Source organism: Puma concolor, chromosome C1 (assembly GCF_028749965.1).
Source record: "Puma concolor isolate L17-30 chromosome C1, mPumCon1.1.hap2, whole genome shotgun sequence".
In the NCBI taxonomy this organism is placed as follows: domain Eukaryota; kingdom Metazoa; phylum Chordata; class Mammalia; order Carnivora; family Felidae; genus Puma; species Puma concolor.
Window position 1 is genome coordinate 145,606,576 of NC_141674.1, and position 14,533 is coordinate 145,621,108.

The following is a 14,533-nucleotide window of genomic DNA, read 5'->3' on the forward strand; positions in this document are numbered from 1 at the left end:
ACCTAATTAGGTACATAATCAGCCAAGCAGCATTTCCTCAATGTAGTACATCTTTCTGATAGAAGAGAGGGAGAGAAAACAATAAAATTACTGTTGGGAATTTATAGCCAGGCTGTGTGTAAAAACCAGATCAACCATCAGATGGAGCTAATAAAAAAGAAATATTTTCTTCTCCATAAGGAAGTTGCCTTGAAACAGCTTCGTTCCTTTCCACTCCCTTTGCTTAACAAAATGAATTGGGTCATCCGTGTTACATTTTCCTCATTAAATGGTTGGTGACTTAAAATAAGAACTATTCTTGCAAGATAAATAATGCACTAGAGGTAAACAAATTTCACAAATGCACTGTTTACCTAAGCCTAAAATACTCTGCAAGTGTAACATTTTAAAAACCAATCTATAGTCGTTGGTATTATTGATATTGTAATAATGTCTTCTTTTAAAAAACTTTTTGAATGTCCTTCCAATTTGCATGATGTTGTAGTTTCTTAGCAGGAAAACTTACTGAATTTTTATGTAATTTGAAATTGATTATGTAGGGTTAAAATTTGGCTCCAAAATTTATATAATCAAGCTCTTTGGACATAAAATATTCTTCTTCTGTGATATAATTAAGGGCAAACATCCTGAATCATTCCGATAATGCACCAGTGCGTTCTATTCAGACTCGTCTTCTCTGTACCTTGTTCACCTTTGTCTGACCCCCATTTTTTCTCTTGAGCTATCATCATCACCACCCTTTATATTAAGACTGCAGAAGATACTTCCTTTAATAATACATGGGGGTAAACCTGGACCCTTGGCTCTCTCCTTCTGTACAGTACAGATAAATGTACAGATAAAGGAGAAATCCTACAACTAGCATTTTTTTTAAATAAAACTTTATGTTGCTGTTGCTCTTTAGTTTTCGCAATGAACCCAGAACTTTATTGGCCTGGTATTAAAAATTAAGAAATCTAGAATATATATTTATAAGGAAAGGAGGAGTATATGTACTTTTGATAAGGTAAAGCAGTGTTGAATTTCAGAGTACCACTTTTAATCTTCAAACTTTCCTTATTTTTTGAGTGGGCAATGGCTACTATGGTCATAACTCAGATTCTTTAATTTCTGAAATAACTATATTATTGGTACTTAGGTGTATATTTTGTTTACGTTTTTATCAGCCAGCAGTTTTTATCAGCCCTGTTGAATACTAAGGGATTTTGAAAGAAAAGAGAAAAAAAAATAGATTGCTTCACCTAAGACAAATAAATAGTTTTTGTAAATTTACTATTTTGGATGACTAGTAGTTAGCTACTGTAGTATTTTTATAGCATTGGAATATTTTGTGTCATGTAAACTTCATTTCTGGAACACACATAAAAAAGCTTATAATATTCCATAAATATTGAGAAATGTTTAGGTTTTAAAAGATCTGGATCATAGTAATAATTATATAACATACTTTACCCTCGTATGTTTGTTTTTAAAATTAAATCGTGATGTTCAACTTGTCTAAAATTAATATTTAAGTCCTAGTATAGATTTTTTGCCAAATTTGTGAGTGCATAAATCATACTGTGGAGAGGTCATAAGAGAATAGAATAATTGTAGGAATAATGAATCACCTTTCTGGAATTTTCAGCTTTGAAATAAGACTGATTTTATTTGTAAAAAAGTCAGAAGAATAGAGACTTTTTTTAAAAAGAAATTTAAATCTAATACTTAGTCTACAGAACAGTCCCAACTCCTACCACTCAAAGTGTGATTCTCAGACTAGGAACATCACCTGGGAACTTTTTGGAAATTTGGAATTTTACAAGACTATATCGGAGTCTGCATCTTAACAAATCCCCAAGTCATTTACATACATATTAAAGTTTGAGAAGGTCTAGACAGTGGCCAAACATCTACTTATCTTCCTTAGTCTTTTTATAAACTGTTGGAATTATTGCAAAGTTAAGAAAAGGCATAAATATACTTTGGAAAATGACAGGCCTTCAGGAGAGATGGGGGAGGGATAGGGAGTAAAGGGTGAGAGGTGCTGGGAAAGAGGAGTCATTGCCAAGTAGTGCTGGTCTTCTGGCATCCACCCTGTGGGAAGTAGAAAGTGGTACTTGCTGCTTCTTTAATTCAGTTATTTATCTACTGCTATCAAAGGCAAAATTAGTTTTCTTTGAGGAACCTGAGGGTGGTATACTATCAAAGCAGAATAAAACTTGGTGGAGTTCACAGGATTACAAGAGCTGAAACTTTTCTTAAAGTTCTCTTCGTTCAGCCTTTATCAGGCAGGAAGTAAGCACAAAGATCACACTGCCAGCGATGGGGGCAGAAATGACATTCTAATATAGTAATTGAAGAAAGCTAGTGACTGGTACAACCGCAAATCTCACAGTGTGTACAACTGAAACATTCCATCACCTCATCTCCCATAGCACTTTCAATTTTAGAAAAGTCATTAATAGGAGAATTAGAAAATCCAGAGAAAAATTCAAACAGTATCATAAAGCCTCAAAACATGGAGCCTCTCCAGTTTGTTTGCTTCTTGGGTGAGTGAAGGGAAAAGCGAAGGGAATGAAATTTAGAGTGTCTATAACTTCATCTGTTTTCTCAAAAAATTCTAATAGTAGTCCTGTAAGATATTATTATTATTTGTATTCTTTATATTAGTAAATGTAAGCTTACAGTGTTAAAACAGTTTCTCTAGGTTTTAGACCCCAGGTTTCTGGCACCGAATCCAGCAATTTTTCCACTACCCTACATTGCCTTTTGAGGTCATTGAAAAACTAGAAACAATTTGATGCTTTTAATGACGCTGATCTGATAAGCTAAACGTGTATTATTATAAATGAAAGGGATTAAATATCATCAATTATCAATTGGTTAAATAAAATTTACCAATTTTACTCACATAGAATTTCTCCTTTCCTTAATATTTGGAAAGATGTTCTGCAATAGACTATTTAGACGAACAGTCATAAAACCACTTTGTCAGTATGGTCTAATTGCTTACGAACTTTATACATATTCATAATTTAATATCTAATTGGTTCTCCTTTTATTTGAGTGAAACTAAGCACATGTTGGCAACAGATACATGTCTTTGGCCAACTTTAATTTGAAACATAGAATTTTTCACTTTCTTAATATTTTTTTTTAATACAGCCATGAATTTAATTCGGTATCACTTTATACCTGGCTAAACATGTTCAGTTTGGGGGCAACTGAGCATCACCAACAAAACTACAAGATCCTCACCTGGTTTATAACCTCTTAAATCAATTACCCAAACACTATGGTGCTATGAAAGCAACTGCCACAGAATTAGAACAAAAAAAAAAAAAAATCTAAATTTCATCGCACTGAAACATTTTAAAAATTATTTTTATAAAGTTGTCATCCATCCATTCTATTCTACTTAGATTTCCTTATATTCAATTTGAACATTGCAGTTGTGTTCCAATGCATTTGAAATTTACATTTTCTGACAATAAGCGCATATAATCACATTTCTTTTTGAACATTCAAGCAGCTATATACAGTGTAAGAATCTAATTTTAGGACAGAGCACTTATGCTCAACAAACACTACGCAACAAAGAAAAAAATAAGGGAGCAAAATATGATGCTAAAAATAAGTCTTGTTTTTCATGTGACTGAGCAAGTTGACTGAAAAAATGAATTCAATATCCATCTGTATCAAATGTTTCCCAGAGTCACAAGATAAGGGATTTTTTTCAGTAGGTAAAATATGTTGGACTGATATTTACTGAAATCACAGAAGCTTATATTTAGACTTTACCTAACACCTCCTCCTTTTACCTTCATCAGAAAGCAGGTAAATGGCAATATAATTTCAAGGTAAGTAATCTATAATGGCAACCCAGCCATTTCCCTGTGTAGCACTCCTAATCAAAACAGTGACTCAATTTACCTTTAGAAGGCTGTGTATATCTGACTAGTGTTACCTTTCCACATTCCCATTGACCCATAGCTGTGGTTTCTTATGTAGACTCAATTAGTGAATAGGAATTTCAATAGTTTAGTATTGTAATTTTAGTTCTTGTTTCTGAAACATTTACACTCATTGTTTTTAGAATACTCATATTCTGTTCTAATGAAACACAGTTCACCATGTCAGATCATACTTAATATTTTGAATAACAACTTCATTATATATTACTCTTTAAATAATTATTATTTCATACTTTATCAATAGGGGAAATCTTACTGTCTTTGCTATTGAATATAACATTGTTTTTGCTTATTATATATAACAATCGAGTTTCATTTAAAATTTTTAACTTTCTAAACTAAATTTTAGTAAGGAATCTTTTAAACTGAAGCCTGTATGATTGATTGGTTCTTTAACCGACCAGGCAGTCACTTCTATTCATTCATTAAATTATCAAGTTTTTCACTTAGTGCTTTCTAATAAAGAAGATGCAAAAGTATGACCTAATTTTATAATTCTTACTTTGTCATTAAACTCGTTTTCTTAGTCTGAGGTCACTTGGCTTTCAATAGTAATTATCTTTTCAAAAGGGTAGATTTAGGGATACTCCATGCATGACACATCCTGTCTTAGATAGCAAAACATATGTATATGTTTAAAGACAGGAATTATTTTCTTATACATCTTTAAATAGTATAATTCAAATTTTGTAAATCCCAGAAAATACTAATGTTTTATACTTCAAAGGAAAATAATTAAGTAAGGTTATAAACAAAAACCAATCCTGGCTTAGGGTTCATCTTACCTTGTTTTCCAGCCAATATTTTAAATAAAGCAATAGGAAAAGATATTCGGCAGTATGCTTCATGTCAGCCTGTATGTCACATTACCTTCAAAACTGAATTAACATGACAGTCCTCCAAAGTTGTGAGAGGCATTTGCAACAAGTACGATAAGGGCTGATATGCTTAATAAAGAGTATTTCATAGAAAATAAAAAGTAGGGGGGCCTGGGTGGCTCAGTTGGTTAAGTGACCGACTTTGGCTCAGGTCATGATCTTGCAGTTTGTGAGTTCAAGGCCCGCGTTGGGCTCTGTGCTGACAGCTCAGAGCCTGGAGCCTGTTTCGGATTCTGTGTCTCCCCCCGTCTCTACCCCTCTCCTGCTCATGCTCTGTGTCTCTCTGTCTCTCAATAATAAATAAACGTTTAAAAAAAAAAAAAAAGAAAAGAAAAAGTATACCTAATATAAAACTATGCAAGGTCTTGAATAATCAGCACAGGAGAAATATTTAAATTAACTTTCTCTTTCATTGTCATTGGCTATTTAGAACTATCAGAAATACATAAATAAAAAAATCATTTCACATGTGTTCTTATATTTATTTCTCTATCCTGTCTCTGTCGAGAAATGTTTTTAATGGAACACACAACACTGGTGTAGATGTAATAAGACTGACACCCATGCAGTATCCTAGCATATAATAAGCATGAGAAATGTTAGCTGCTACTGCTATTATTACAAAACCAGTATCGTAGATTTTTTTTTAAACTTTGCTAGTATGTGTTAAAAGGTTCATACCTTTTGATCTTGTGATTTCACTTCAAGAATAATTTCTAAATAAGTGACTATACATGTGGAGAGAGATGTTCAGAGGTGTTTATGATAGCATTATTTATAATAGCTCCAAATTGGAAAGATACTCCCCCAAATGGAAAAGGGAAAGGATTTTTGGCAAATCTACTTTGTAGAAATTGTGTAATTCTTATGTTTTTAGATTATTTGAATACAGAATAAGAAAGACCACGATAAAGTGGAAGGATGTTTCATTGGATGAATATAAATTTGCATAATATGAGCACTAAAAATAACTAGAAAACACATAAAATATTAATAATTGAGAAACACTGAGAAAAAATAAGTAAACTACACTTATTTTTCAAACAAATTAAAACTCAATGTTTTTGTGGGTTTTTTTTAAATAAAAAATACTTTTTGTCCCAATGGGATTATTTGAGATTTCTAATTTTTCTTCTGGCTTAATGGCTTTAAAAAAATTTTTAACATTTATTCATTATTGAGTGATAGAGACAGAGCATGAGCAGGGGAGGGGCAGAGGAGGGGGAAACACAGAATCCGAAGCAGGCTCCAGGCTCTGAGCTATCAGCACAGAGCCCAACGCAGGGCTCGAACTCACAAACCATGAGATCATGACCTGAGCTGAAGTCGGAGTCCCAACTGACTGAGCCACTCAGGCACCCCCTTACTGGCTTTTCAGAAGTACCAGGAGTGAAAGTTCTTTGAATGTTTTTCATGGTCACTCATGTGATAAACACTTTAGGGGAAATATTATAATAGTATTTTTTATGGAAAATTTTATACTGTATTTATGCTCTGGAGTTATATTTCCTGAGAATAGGTAAAGCAAGTTTTGTTTTGTTTGTATTCAAGGAAAACTTTATAATTCATTTTTCATTTTAATAAAAGATGAATTTCACAATCACTAACACTAAAGTCTTTGATGTTAACATGACATTTACCAAGAAAAATTTATTATGAAAAGAAACATCACTGAAAATAGAGGATTATCAAGTTTAGGAATTTTCAACAGTATAGATAGGAAATTCAAGTTTGGCTATATATATATATATATATATATATATATATATATATATATATATATAAAATCTTAAATATAAATTATATATGACAATATATATAATATATACATGTTATCCTTTGTAGATTTATAAATCATTTGTCTACAATTTTACTATAGACACTAAGTCCTTGAAATAGAAAATCCAATGATTTGTGTCCATTAAGCAGCAAGAGATGTAGTTTAATTTTAACAGAATTTATTTTCTGCATTGGCCTTTCATAAGTGTTTCAATCAGAACTTATGAAGAGCCTCCTGTGGGCAGGCACTAGGCTTGATGTATATAGTTATAGTTCCTGGCCTTCCTGCAGTTAATGCTCCTGAGGAGGAAATAGATCGAAAACAAGAAACAAATTAATTACAAATTGTGTTTGGAGAATTAGGTCAAATTAACAGCCCAAGTGGAGCTGACCTTTTCTTTTTCCTCTCTTCATTAACTTTCTAATTGACATTTAGATGAATTCGGCAATGCATATGTGCAACACTTTTAACACAGTTCAGCTGCATGAAAACATGGTGGAAACAATTTGAGTACCATACTGTACAAAGTAAAGCAAAGCATTAAATCAATATATTCTCCCCTGGATTCTTCCCTGGCATCTGTTCAAGTTTAGGGCAAAGGAGTGAGGAACTCACAAACCATAACTGAAAAAACTCTGGGTATTCAACAATTTTGAATATCTACTCACAAAATAACCCACTTAGCACTATAAAAAAATATTTTTATCACTAGAGTGAACATTGAGAATATACCTTTTCTGTCCAAAATAACCTTTTGCTCAAAATGTTTCAACATCTGATCTCAGCCTTGCTCCATCTTCCCAGTCTTAACTTCATTTGCTCCTACTTAATACAGTTGATACTAAAGTCATCTAAAAGGATGTGGCTCTTAGCTCCATGGATGCAATTATTATGACGTGTGCCTTCCATCCTTACCCAGTAGAAATTGTATGTTGCCAAGAATGATTGATTTATTACTGCCTTTGTACTTGATTTTGTCATTATTCATTATTTTCTTTGTCAAACAGACCCACACTCTTCTTCACATAATCACCCAGTCCTGTCTCTCAGTAAGCAAAGTAGCTGATGGCTCCCAGAAGCCCACTGTGGAAACATGTAATGATAGCCCTTTGCAAAAATGGCTACTAAGAAACTATACAAGAATGGAAGTTTTTAGAAATATTTTTGAGAATCCTACTGATTACATTCTCTAATAAGTCTTGTAAATTTGTTTTGCAGACTGTTAAATTTATTTTACTATTTTTGTTATGTTCTGTTATTGAAATCTAGAAATTCTTTAAAATGTACTTAAGAAAAATCTTTATGTGCTATTTCTCCATGGAGTTACTTTTCTGTCTTTTACTTTTAGCTGCTTATTAATTTGGAGGCTGACTATATTAAGAAGTGTTTGGTCAATTATTAATAGACATTTTCCAGTTTTTACTTTATTTCAAATATTTATATATGCATAAATATAATTAATGGTATACATTATGACATATTAGCTTTCTTAGGCTAACTATAGTCATGTTTATATAATAGATTTTGCATTAGAGCTAAAAATAATCAATTAAAAAAAAACATAGCCAAAACTATGGATTGTTTTGGGGACATTAAAATTAATTAATCTGGTTATTTTTTTATTCAGATACTTCCATTGTGTGCAGATTTAGGGTAGCTTTTCTAGAATTTATTATTTTAACCTGAAGCTTTAAGGAAATGCATTTTTGAAAACTAAAATGTAATTTTCAGTAAGTTTATAACATAAATTATATCTAAGATTTTCTTTGTGGTTGGCTAAGTGATACAATAAAAGATTTTTAAAAATTATACCTTTTATCACCTGTGTGATTTGTGAATATCTTCTCAGTAAGCAATGAAAAGAATCGTTATTCAGTTTAAGTCAAAAAACCAGTATGGAATTCTTATAAAGAGTGCAAATAAGAACATGTCCTAGTTCTTGATCTTAAGGGGATTATCGTCCTGTAAATAAAGGACATTACATTGTGCAATAGCTTCCTAGGAGAACACATGGGAAGTTAGGGCATTATTCTGGTTCGAATGAACCAGTTCAAGTTGTTAGAAGACACAACGGAGCTTGGAATGCTCAGTGACAAGGCTGAATGGGGTATGGAGACGAGTGAAGACAAGGGGCATTATTTACATCAGAACTGCATTCAAGACGTGTTAGAAAGCTGGGAAAGTTTGGACGTTTTGCACAGAGAACTTGTGTACCAGGTAATTTACATATATTATCTTAGTTTGTTTTCAAAGCCTACCTGGCAGTGTAATGCCCAAAAGGGGTCTTCTTAGAGTTAACTAGACACTTAGTGTCCCAAGTTTATTTACATAATTCTAGGGCAGAAACCACGACTTGCTTCTGTCAGCAGACCCTGCAGCAGTTCATCTAGCCTTAGGGGAGCTAGCTCTTCAACAGGTGACAGCCCTCTGTGAAGGGATGAGAGCCATATCAGGGTGGTGTGGCAACCACCCTTGAAGCACTGAACACGTATGTATGTAACCACTCCATAGGCCCAGCTCTGAGGAACCCAAAAGAGTATGCAAAACTACAAGCCTTGGTGCTTCGAGATGCCCAGGATTTGGTTTCCTATCAGGTGTTTATAATGCGGCGTATCAGATACAGATGCAATTTATCATTCAGAGGTTATTTTTAATGTTGCCTAGAAACATGTTAACATTGTTACCCTTATCAGATCACTAAGGGGGATCACAGTTATGTAGTTGAATGAAGGTTAAATTTGTTAAGCAGATGGGAAAAGAGCATTTTTAAATACTTATATGTATAGTTAAGCATTTTCTGATAAAGAATCAGGTCCTCAAAATGATTTGGCGGCTTGCCCAAGTGTTCATGGCTGGTAACTGGGGCAACAGGAATTCAAACTGAGGTCTACCTGACCCTAAAAGGTCTGGTCTTTCTACTGCACTACATTAAAAAGGAGAGGTTTTTGGGGAGTTCCTTGTTATCTTTACAGTGGTGGCTTTTGACTATTAATGAATTCCTTCAAAGAAAATACTTTTTAGGAAAATATACTAATATTGTGTAAATTATCACTATGTACTTGATAAGCTGATCCTTAAAGTCACATTTAAAAAAAAGATCTAATGGAAGCAATCAAGGCTAAATTGCTTTTTTTCAAAGAGGACATGTATATACGAAGGACCTCAGGTAAGTAACAAAAATAAAGAATATTTTGTTGATTTTAATGAAAATTTTCTAGAAAAAATGTTTTGTTTTTCAAGTTGGTTGCTGGTTCAATTAGCCAACAGCATAATTTCTAGCATCATAAGCCATCTTCTGGCATCATCATCCATCTTCTTGCCTATATTTTGCCACTTCATTTTCTCTCTCTTTTTAGTATAAATAGCTTGATTTCATGTATTGAAAGAGCAACAAAGGCCTCAATCTTGAAATCTTCTTCACGTTTAATAGCCTTGTGCTTTTAATTTCCTGCTTGTTGTCTATTAAGCATCCCCCACAAGCCTATTTTCCATCCCATCTCTTCTCAGGACAGTGCAGTCCAGGGTATTTGCAGTCCTAATCCAAACAAATTACAACTGTCCAGGCAGTGTTTCTCCACCATTTTTATTTCATGCCCCCTGTTTCTTTTGAGAGAGAGGGTGTGTATGCACACAGGGGAATGGACAGAGAGAATCTTAGGCAGCACAGACCCCTATGCAGCTAAATCTCAGAACTGTGAGATCATGACCTGAGCCAAAATCAAGAACTGGGTGCTGAATTGACTGAGCCACCCAGGTGCTCCCTCCACATTTTTAAAATCCAACTTTCAGTGTAATATCAAGATCCACCCCCCACTTCCCCCAAAAAGACTTGTCGACCTTTAATTTTGGTATTTGCAACAAAAGTATAATGTGTGCTTTTTTCAAGATATACCGGCAAATCACCTGCCATATGTTCAAACACTTTTCTTCAGGTTGGGAGTTTTTCCATATAAGAGGATTCTAGGCATTGCCCATGAAACTGAGCAGAAATTTATATAATTTATGTGCATAAGTCAATATGCATAAAACATGTGGATTTAAAATGTATGTTTGAAAAGTTTAAAAGTATGATTTCAAAATATAAATGTGAACTTGGGGCTCCTGGGTGGCTCAGTTGGTTAAGCATCCAACTCTTGTTTTGGCTCAGGTCATGATCTCATGGTTCCTGAGTTTGAGCCCTGCACCAGGCTCTGTGCTGATAGCGCAGGGCATGCTTGGATTCTCTCTCTCTGTCCCTCTTTCTTTCTCTCTCTGTCCCTCTCCTGCTCATGTTCTCTTTCTTTCTCGCTCTCTCAAAATAAATAAAACTTTAAAAAATTATATAAATGTGAACTCAAAAGACAAAATATGTGATGACTGGTTCACATGGTACAATTACTGAAATTACATTTCAGCATTTGGGTACTGAGAGGATGCTTATTAATGAAAATCATTATTATGCAGAAAGTAAAATATAGATATAAGATTTTAAAATATATGACCATAACATCCCTTTTTATATTTGGCACTGACATTTTTAATATGCTTAAAAATGAAAACCAAAATATGGTGAGCATACTATCAAGTTCTTTGTTGCTATGATAATCATTCTTCTACACTGAATGTCTCATAGCCACAGATACTATGGTGTGTTTAGTATTTTGAAATGGGAACATCTCTAGCAGTTTTGTTCATTTGGGTCACAGCTGTGACATCTCTTTGCATGTTTACCAAATGGTTACTGAAGAACACACGCCTAAGAAAACGAAGGCTTTGTGAAAGCATGTTAATATTTGCAGCCCTCAAGTGAACTCAGAGCTCACAAATGGGCTTTTTGCAAAGGAGCCTGAATTCTTGGCAATGCATGATAAAGGTCAGCCAATTTCCTTAACCATCTGCAGATAAAGGTGCATTAGACAATGATGAAACTGTAACACTAAAAGTTATATAATAATTCAGAGCCACATGCACAGTTTGATTCACAAACATATAGATCACTGGGTTTACAGTAAAAAAATAAGGGATTTTTAAAAGAGATTTAATCTGATGAGCTAGTGAAGTTCAAGATAAAATAGGTTGCACTGATTATTGGTTATCTTTTACAGAGACTCACCTTGAGGCATGTTAACAGTAACCAATGCCTCGATGAACCTTCCGAAGAAGACAAAATGGTGCCTACCATGCAGGACTGTAGTGGAAGCAGATCCCAACAGTGGCTGCTAAGAAACATGACCTTGGGGGCATGAAGATCGTTTCCCCAAAGCCGTGGAAGTGTCTACACTTTTGTTTTTCCATTATTTCAATTAGGGAAAAATATTAACTTTGCTGAGTGGGAAGTTTTAAAATCCTTTTAGTATTCTAAAATACAGTTGTTTATAATTCATTTTTAGGAATGTTTGCTTATTTCCCTACTAAAATTTGTATCTGATCAAAGAAGCACATAAAATACATAAATAACAGCAAACTGTTATTAAACATCAGAACAACTTGAAAAAGAAATTGTGTTTGCTTTAAAAAGAAATCTTTACTGCCCTCATCTCACAAGATTAGTCAGGGGCTTGTTTTAATTTTGTTCTTGTCCTAGTGATTGAAAGAGAAACAATGTAAATGCCTTATGAAATATCTTCATTAGGATAGATTATCAAATGTTTTTAAAACTCACTCGGTTTCTAATGGACCTTCATGGAAACATTTGAATTTCTGTGTCAACAAGGCCACGAATTATTTCTGAGCAGTGAATTCATCGTACAAAATAAGTTTCAATTTTGTAGGAAAAAATTAAATTGGATATTGACTTCTCACAGAGTCCTCATAAAAGCATCACAGTTACACAGAATAGAGGAGAGTTTGAAAGTTCAATTTAAAGGGCATGAAATCAGAAGAAACTAGTTAGGCATTGAGGGGGGCAAGGTGAAGCTAAGGTGAAAAAAAAAATAAATCATTTTAAAAGATATTCTGTTTGGGTTGCAATCACTCCTAACATAGTTTGAGCATAACCATCATCTTGGTCCCAGAGTTGATGCCAGAAACTCAATTCCTAACCACTGCCTCTGTGTCGCATAAACTACATAAACCCTTTTCACTCTAGAGCATGACTTGTCTCTTAGGCTATACAGAATTGTAGGGAAGGGTAGAGTATTATCCATAATTTTTAATTCTATTGCATTTAAAAAGATTCTAGTTAGGTCACTATTACCACTTTAACTTCATGTTTTAAAAAACAATGCAGTACTATCAGAATTTCATTGCCATGCAACAGTACCTAAGGTTTTCATCATCAGGGGAATGAACTCAATAAACATCCATTAAACTTTTCTTCTAATTAAACTGCTTAAAGTCATTTGCCATAAACTGTAGTTCAAGAGCACAATCATAACTAGGCTAGCTTCACATGTTCTTTTTCCATCTTAAAACTCTTTCTGTTCAAAATCCATGAGTAGAAGACGTGAAAAGGGAGGGAAATCTGAGATTTGTGCTAGTAAGTTTTAGTATCTGATACCATTTAAAATGCCTGTAGAGTTGCTCAACATATCTTACTCATTAGAAGTACACTCGGCTGCTTAAAAGAAATTTGGGGGAAAAATGAAAGCATCCTCTGGAGTGGCATATGCTACATCTCTGGCCCTCATCTTAAAAATCTCAGATTTTTTAATCAGTTTTTCTACACATAAACCCTCTGTTTTTGCCTCTCTCTCTCTCTACACACACACACACACACACACACACACACACACACACAGCTTTATAATGAAAAGGAGGACACTTTCTGAAGGCCAGTAAACTCTTGTATGACTTTCTTAGCCAGCATCCTTTCTCTTTTGGCTGTATACTGGTACAAATCTAAAGAAGATTTCTACAACCTGAAGCATTTCAGGTTTACTCCTTCAAGTGTACATACGTACCCCTTACCTCACGGTGTCTTGGAATCCCTGATCTCCCAAAAATTATAAACAAAAGTTTGACTGTTGGGGCATAATGTTTTGAGAAAAGAATCTATAGCTTCCAGCAAACTTCAAAGGAACTATGACTCCCAAGAACCAGTGAACCACTGCCTTAAATTGATAGTGTCCTCACAAGACAACCGAAGCCTGAGTTAATAATCACATTTTCCATTTTGCTCTCTTTGCCTCCTGTCTTGACTAAAATACAGTAAAATGTCCCTGCACTGTGTTCTTCTTTAAACTTGAAAAGCTCAAACACTCAAGGATTCTTTATGCTATCTGTTCCAATTATGGATTTGCCAATAAAAATGCTTAGGTTATCTACAAAGTGGACAATGACAAATTTTTAAAAATACAGCTGCTCCACAGAAACTGAATTTGACCCACTGTGGCAGCATTTTTAACATATGAAAGTCCATTATATAGCAACAATACAGGAAAAATTAAAACTGTAAATTTCATGCCACAGAAGATTTTCAAAGAACACTCAGATGGTTTAAACACATTGTATCACAGTGTCTAATAAAAAAGGCATAAAATGTTGTAAAACACCAAAACCCAGAAAGCAATGACTAACACTCAATTTAAACAAAAATACTTATTGTATGCAGTACAGAAAACTAAAAATGACAGTTGGATTCACAATACATGTTATCTGTGGGGCTAGACTAATAGATAATTTCAAATGTTTTCAAACTTCCCCTTCTAAAGTTTTCCCCACCACACTGAGTGCCAATTCCAACCTTCCCGATGTTCAGATCAAGAACCTTAAGTCACTTGATTCCTCTGTTCTTTCATCTAATCCATCAGCAAGTTTCCTTGATTCTATCTCTGAAATATAACCAGAAACCAAGGACTTACCACGACATCCACGGTGTGCCACCACCTCTAACTTTTTAAATTGTGATAGGGTTGTAATTTGGTTCCCCGATTTCCCAGCCCTTGCCTCTTACAGTCTCTATCAAATACAACAGCCATAGTGATTTTGTTAGACATAAA

The 14,533-nt window shown here is 34.0% G+C and overlaps 1 protein-coding gene across 4 annotated transcripts in view; it reads left to right on the top strand.

The window, feature by feature from the left end:
- GALNT13 (polypeptide N-acetylgalactosaminyltransferase 13) overlaps positions 1-12,546 on the top strand; it is a 554,292-nt gene extending 541,746 nt beyond the window's left edge. For 2 of the 4 annotated variants that reach the window (XM_086718628.1, XM_086718629.1), the window contains exon 13: positions 7,622-8,423. In XM_086718628.1, the coding sequence (XP_086574754.1) occupies positions 7,622-7,807 (186 nt within the window). In that variant the 3' untranslated portion in view covers positions 7,808-8,423. Of the gene's footprint in view, positions 1-3,812; positions 4,184-7,621; positions 8,424-11,698 lie in introns of those variants that run through there. The other 2 variants (XM_086718630.1, XM_086718631.1) reach the window with 2 other exon arrangements.
- Positions 12,547-14,533: the final 1,987 nt, after the last annotated feature.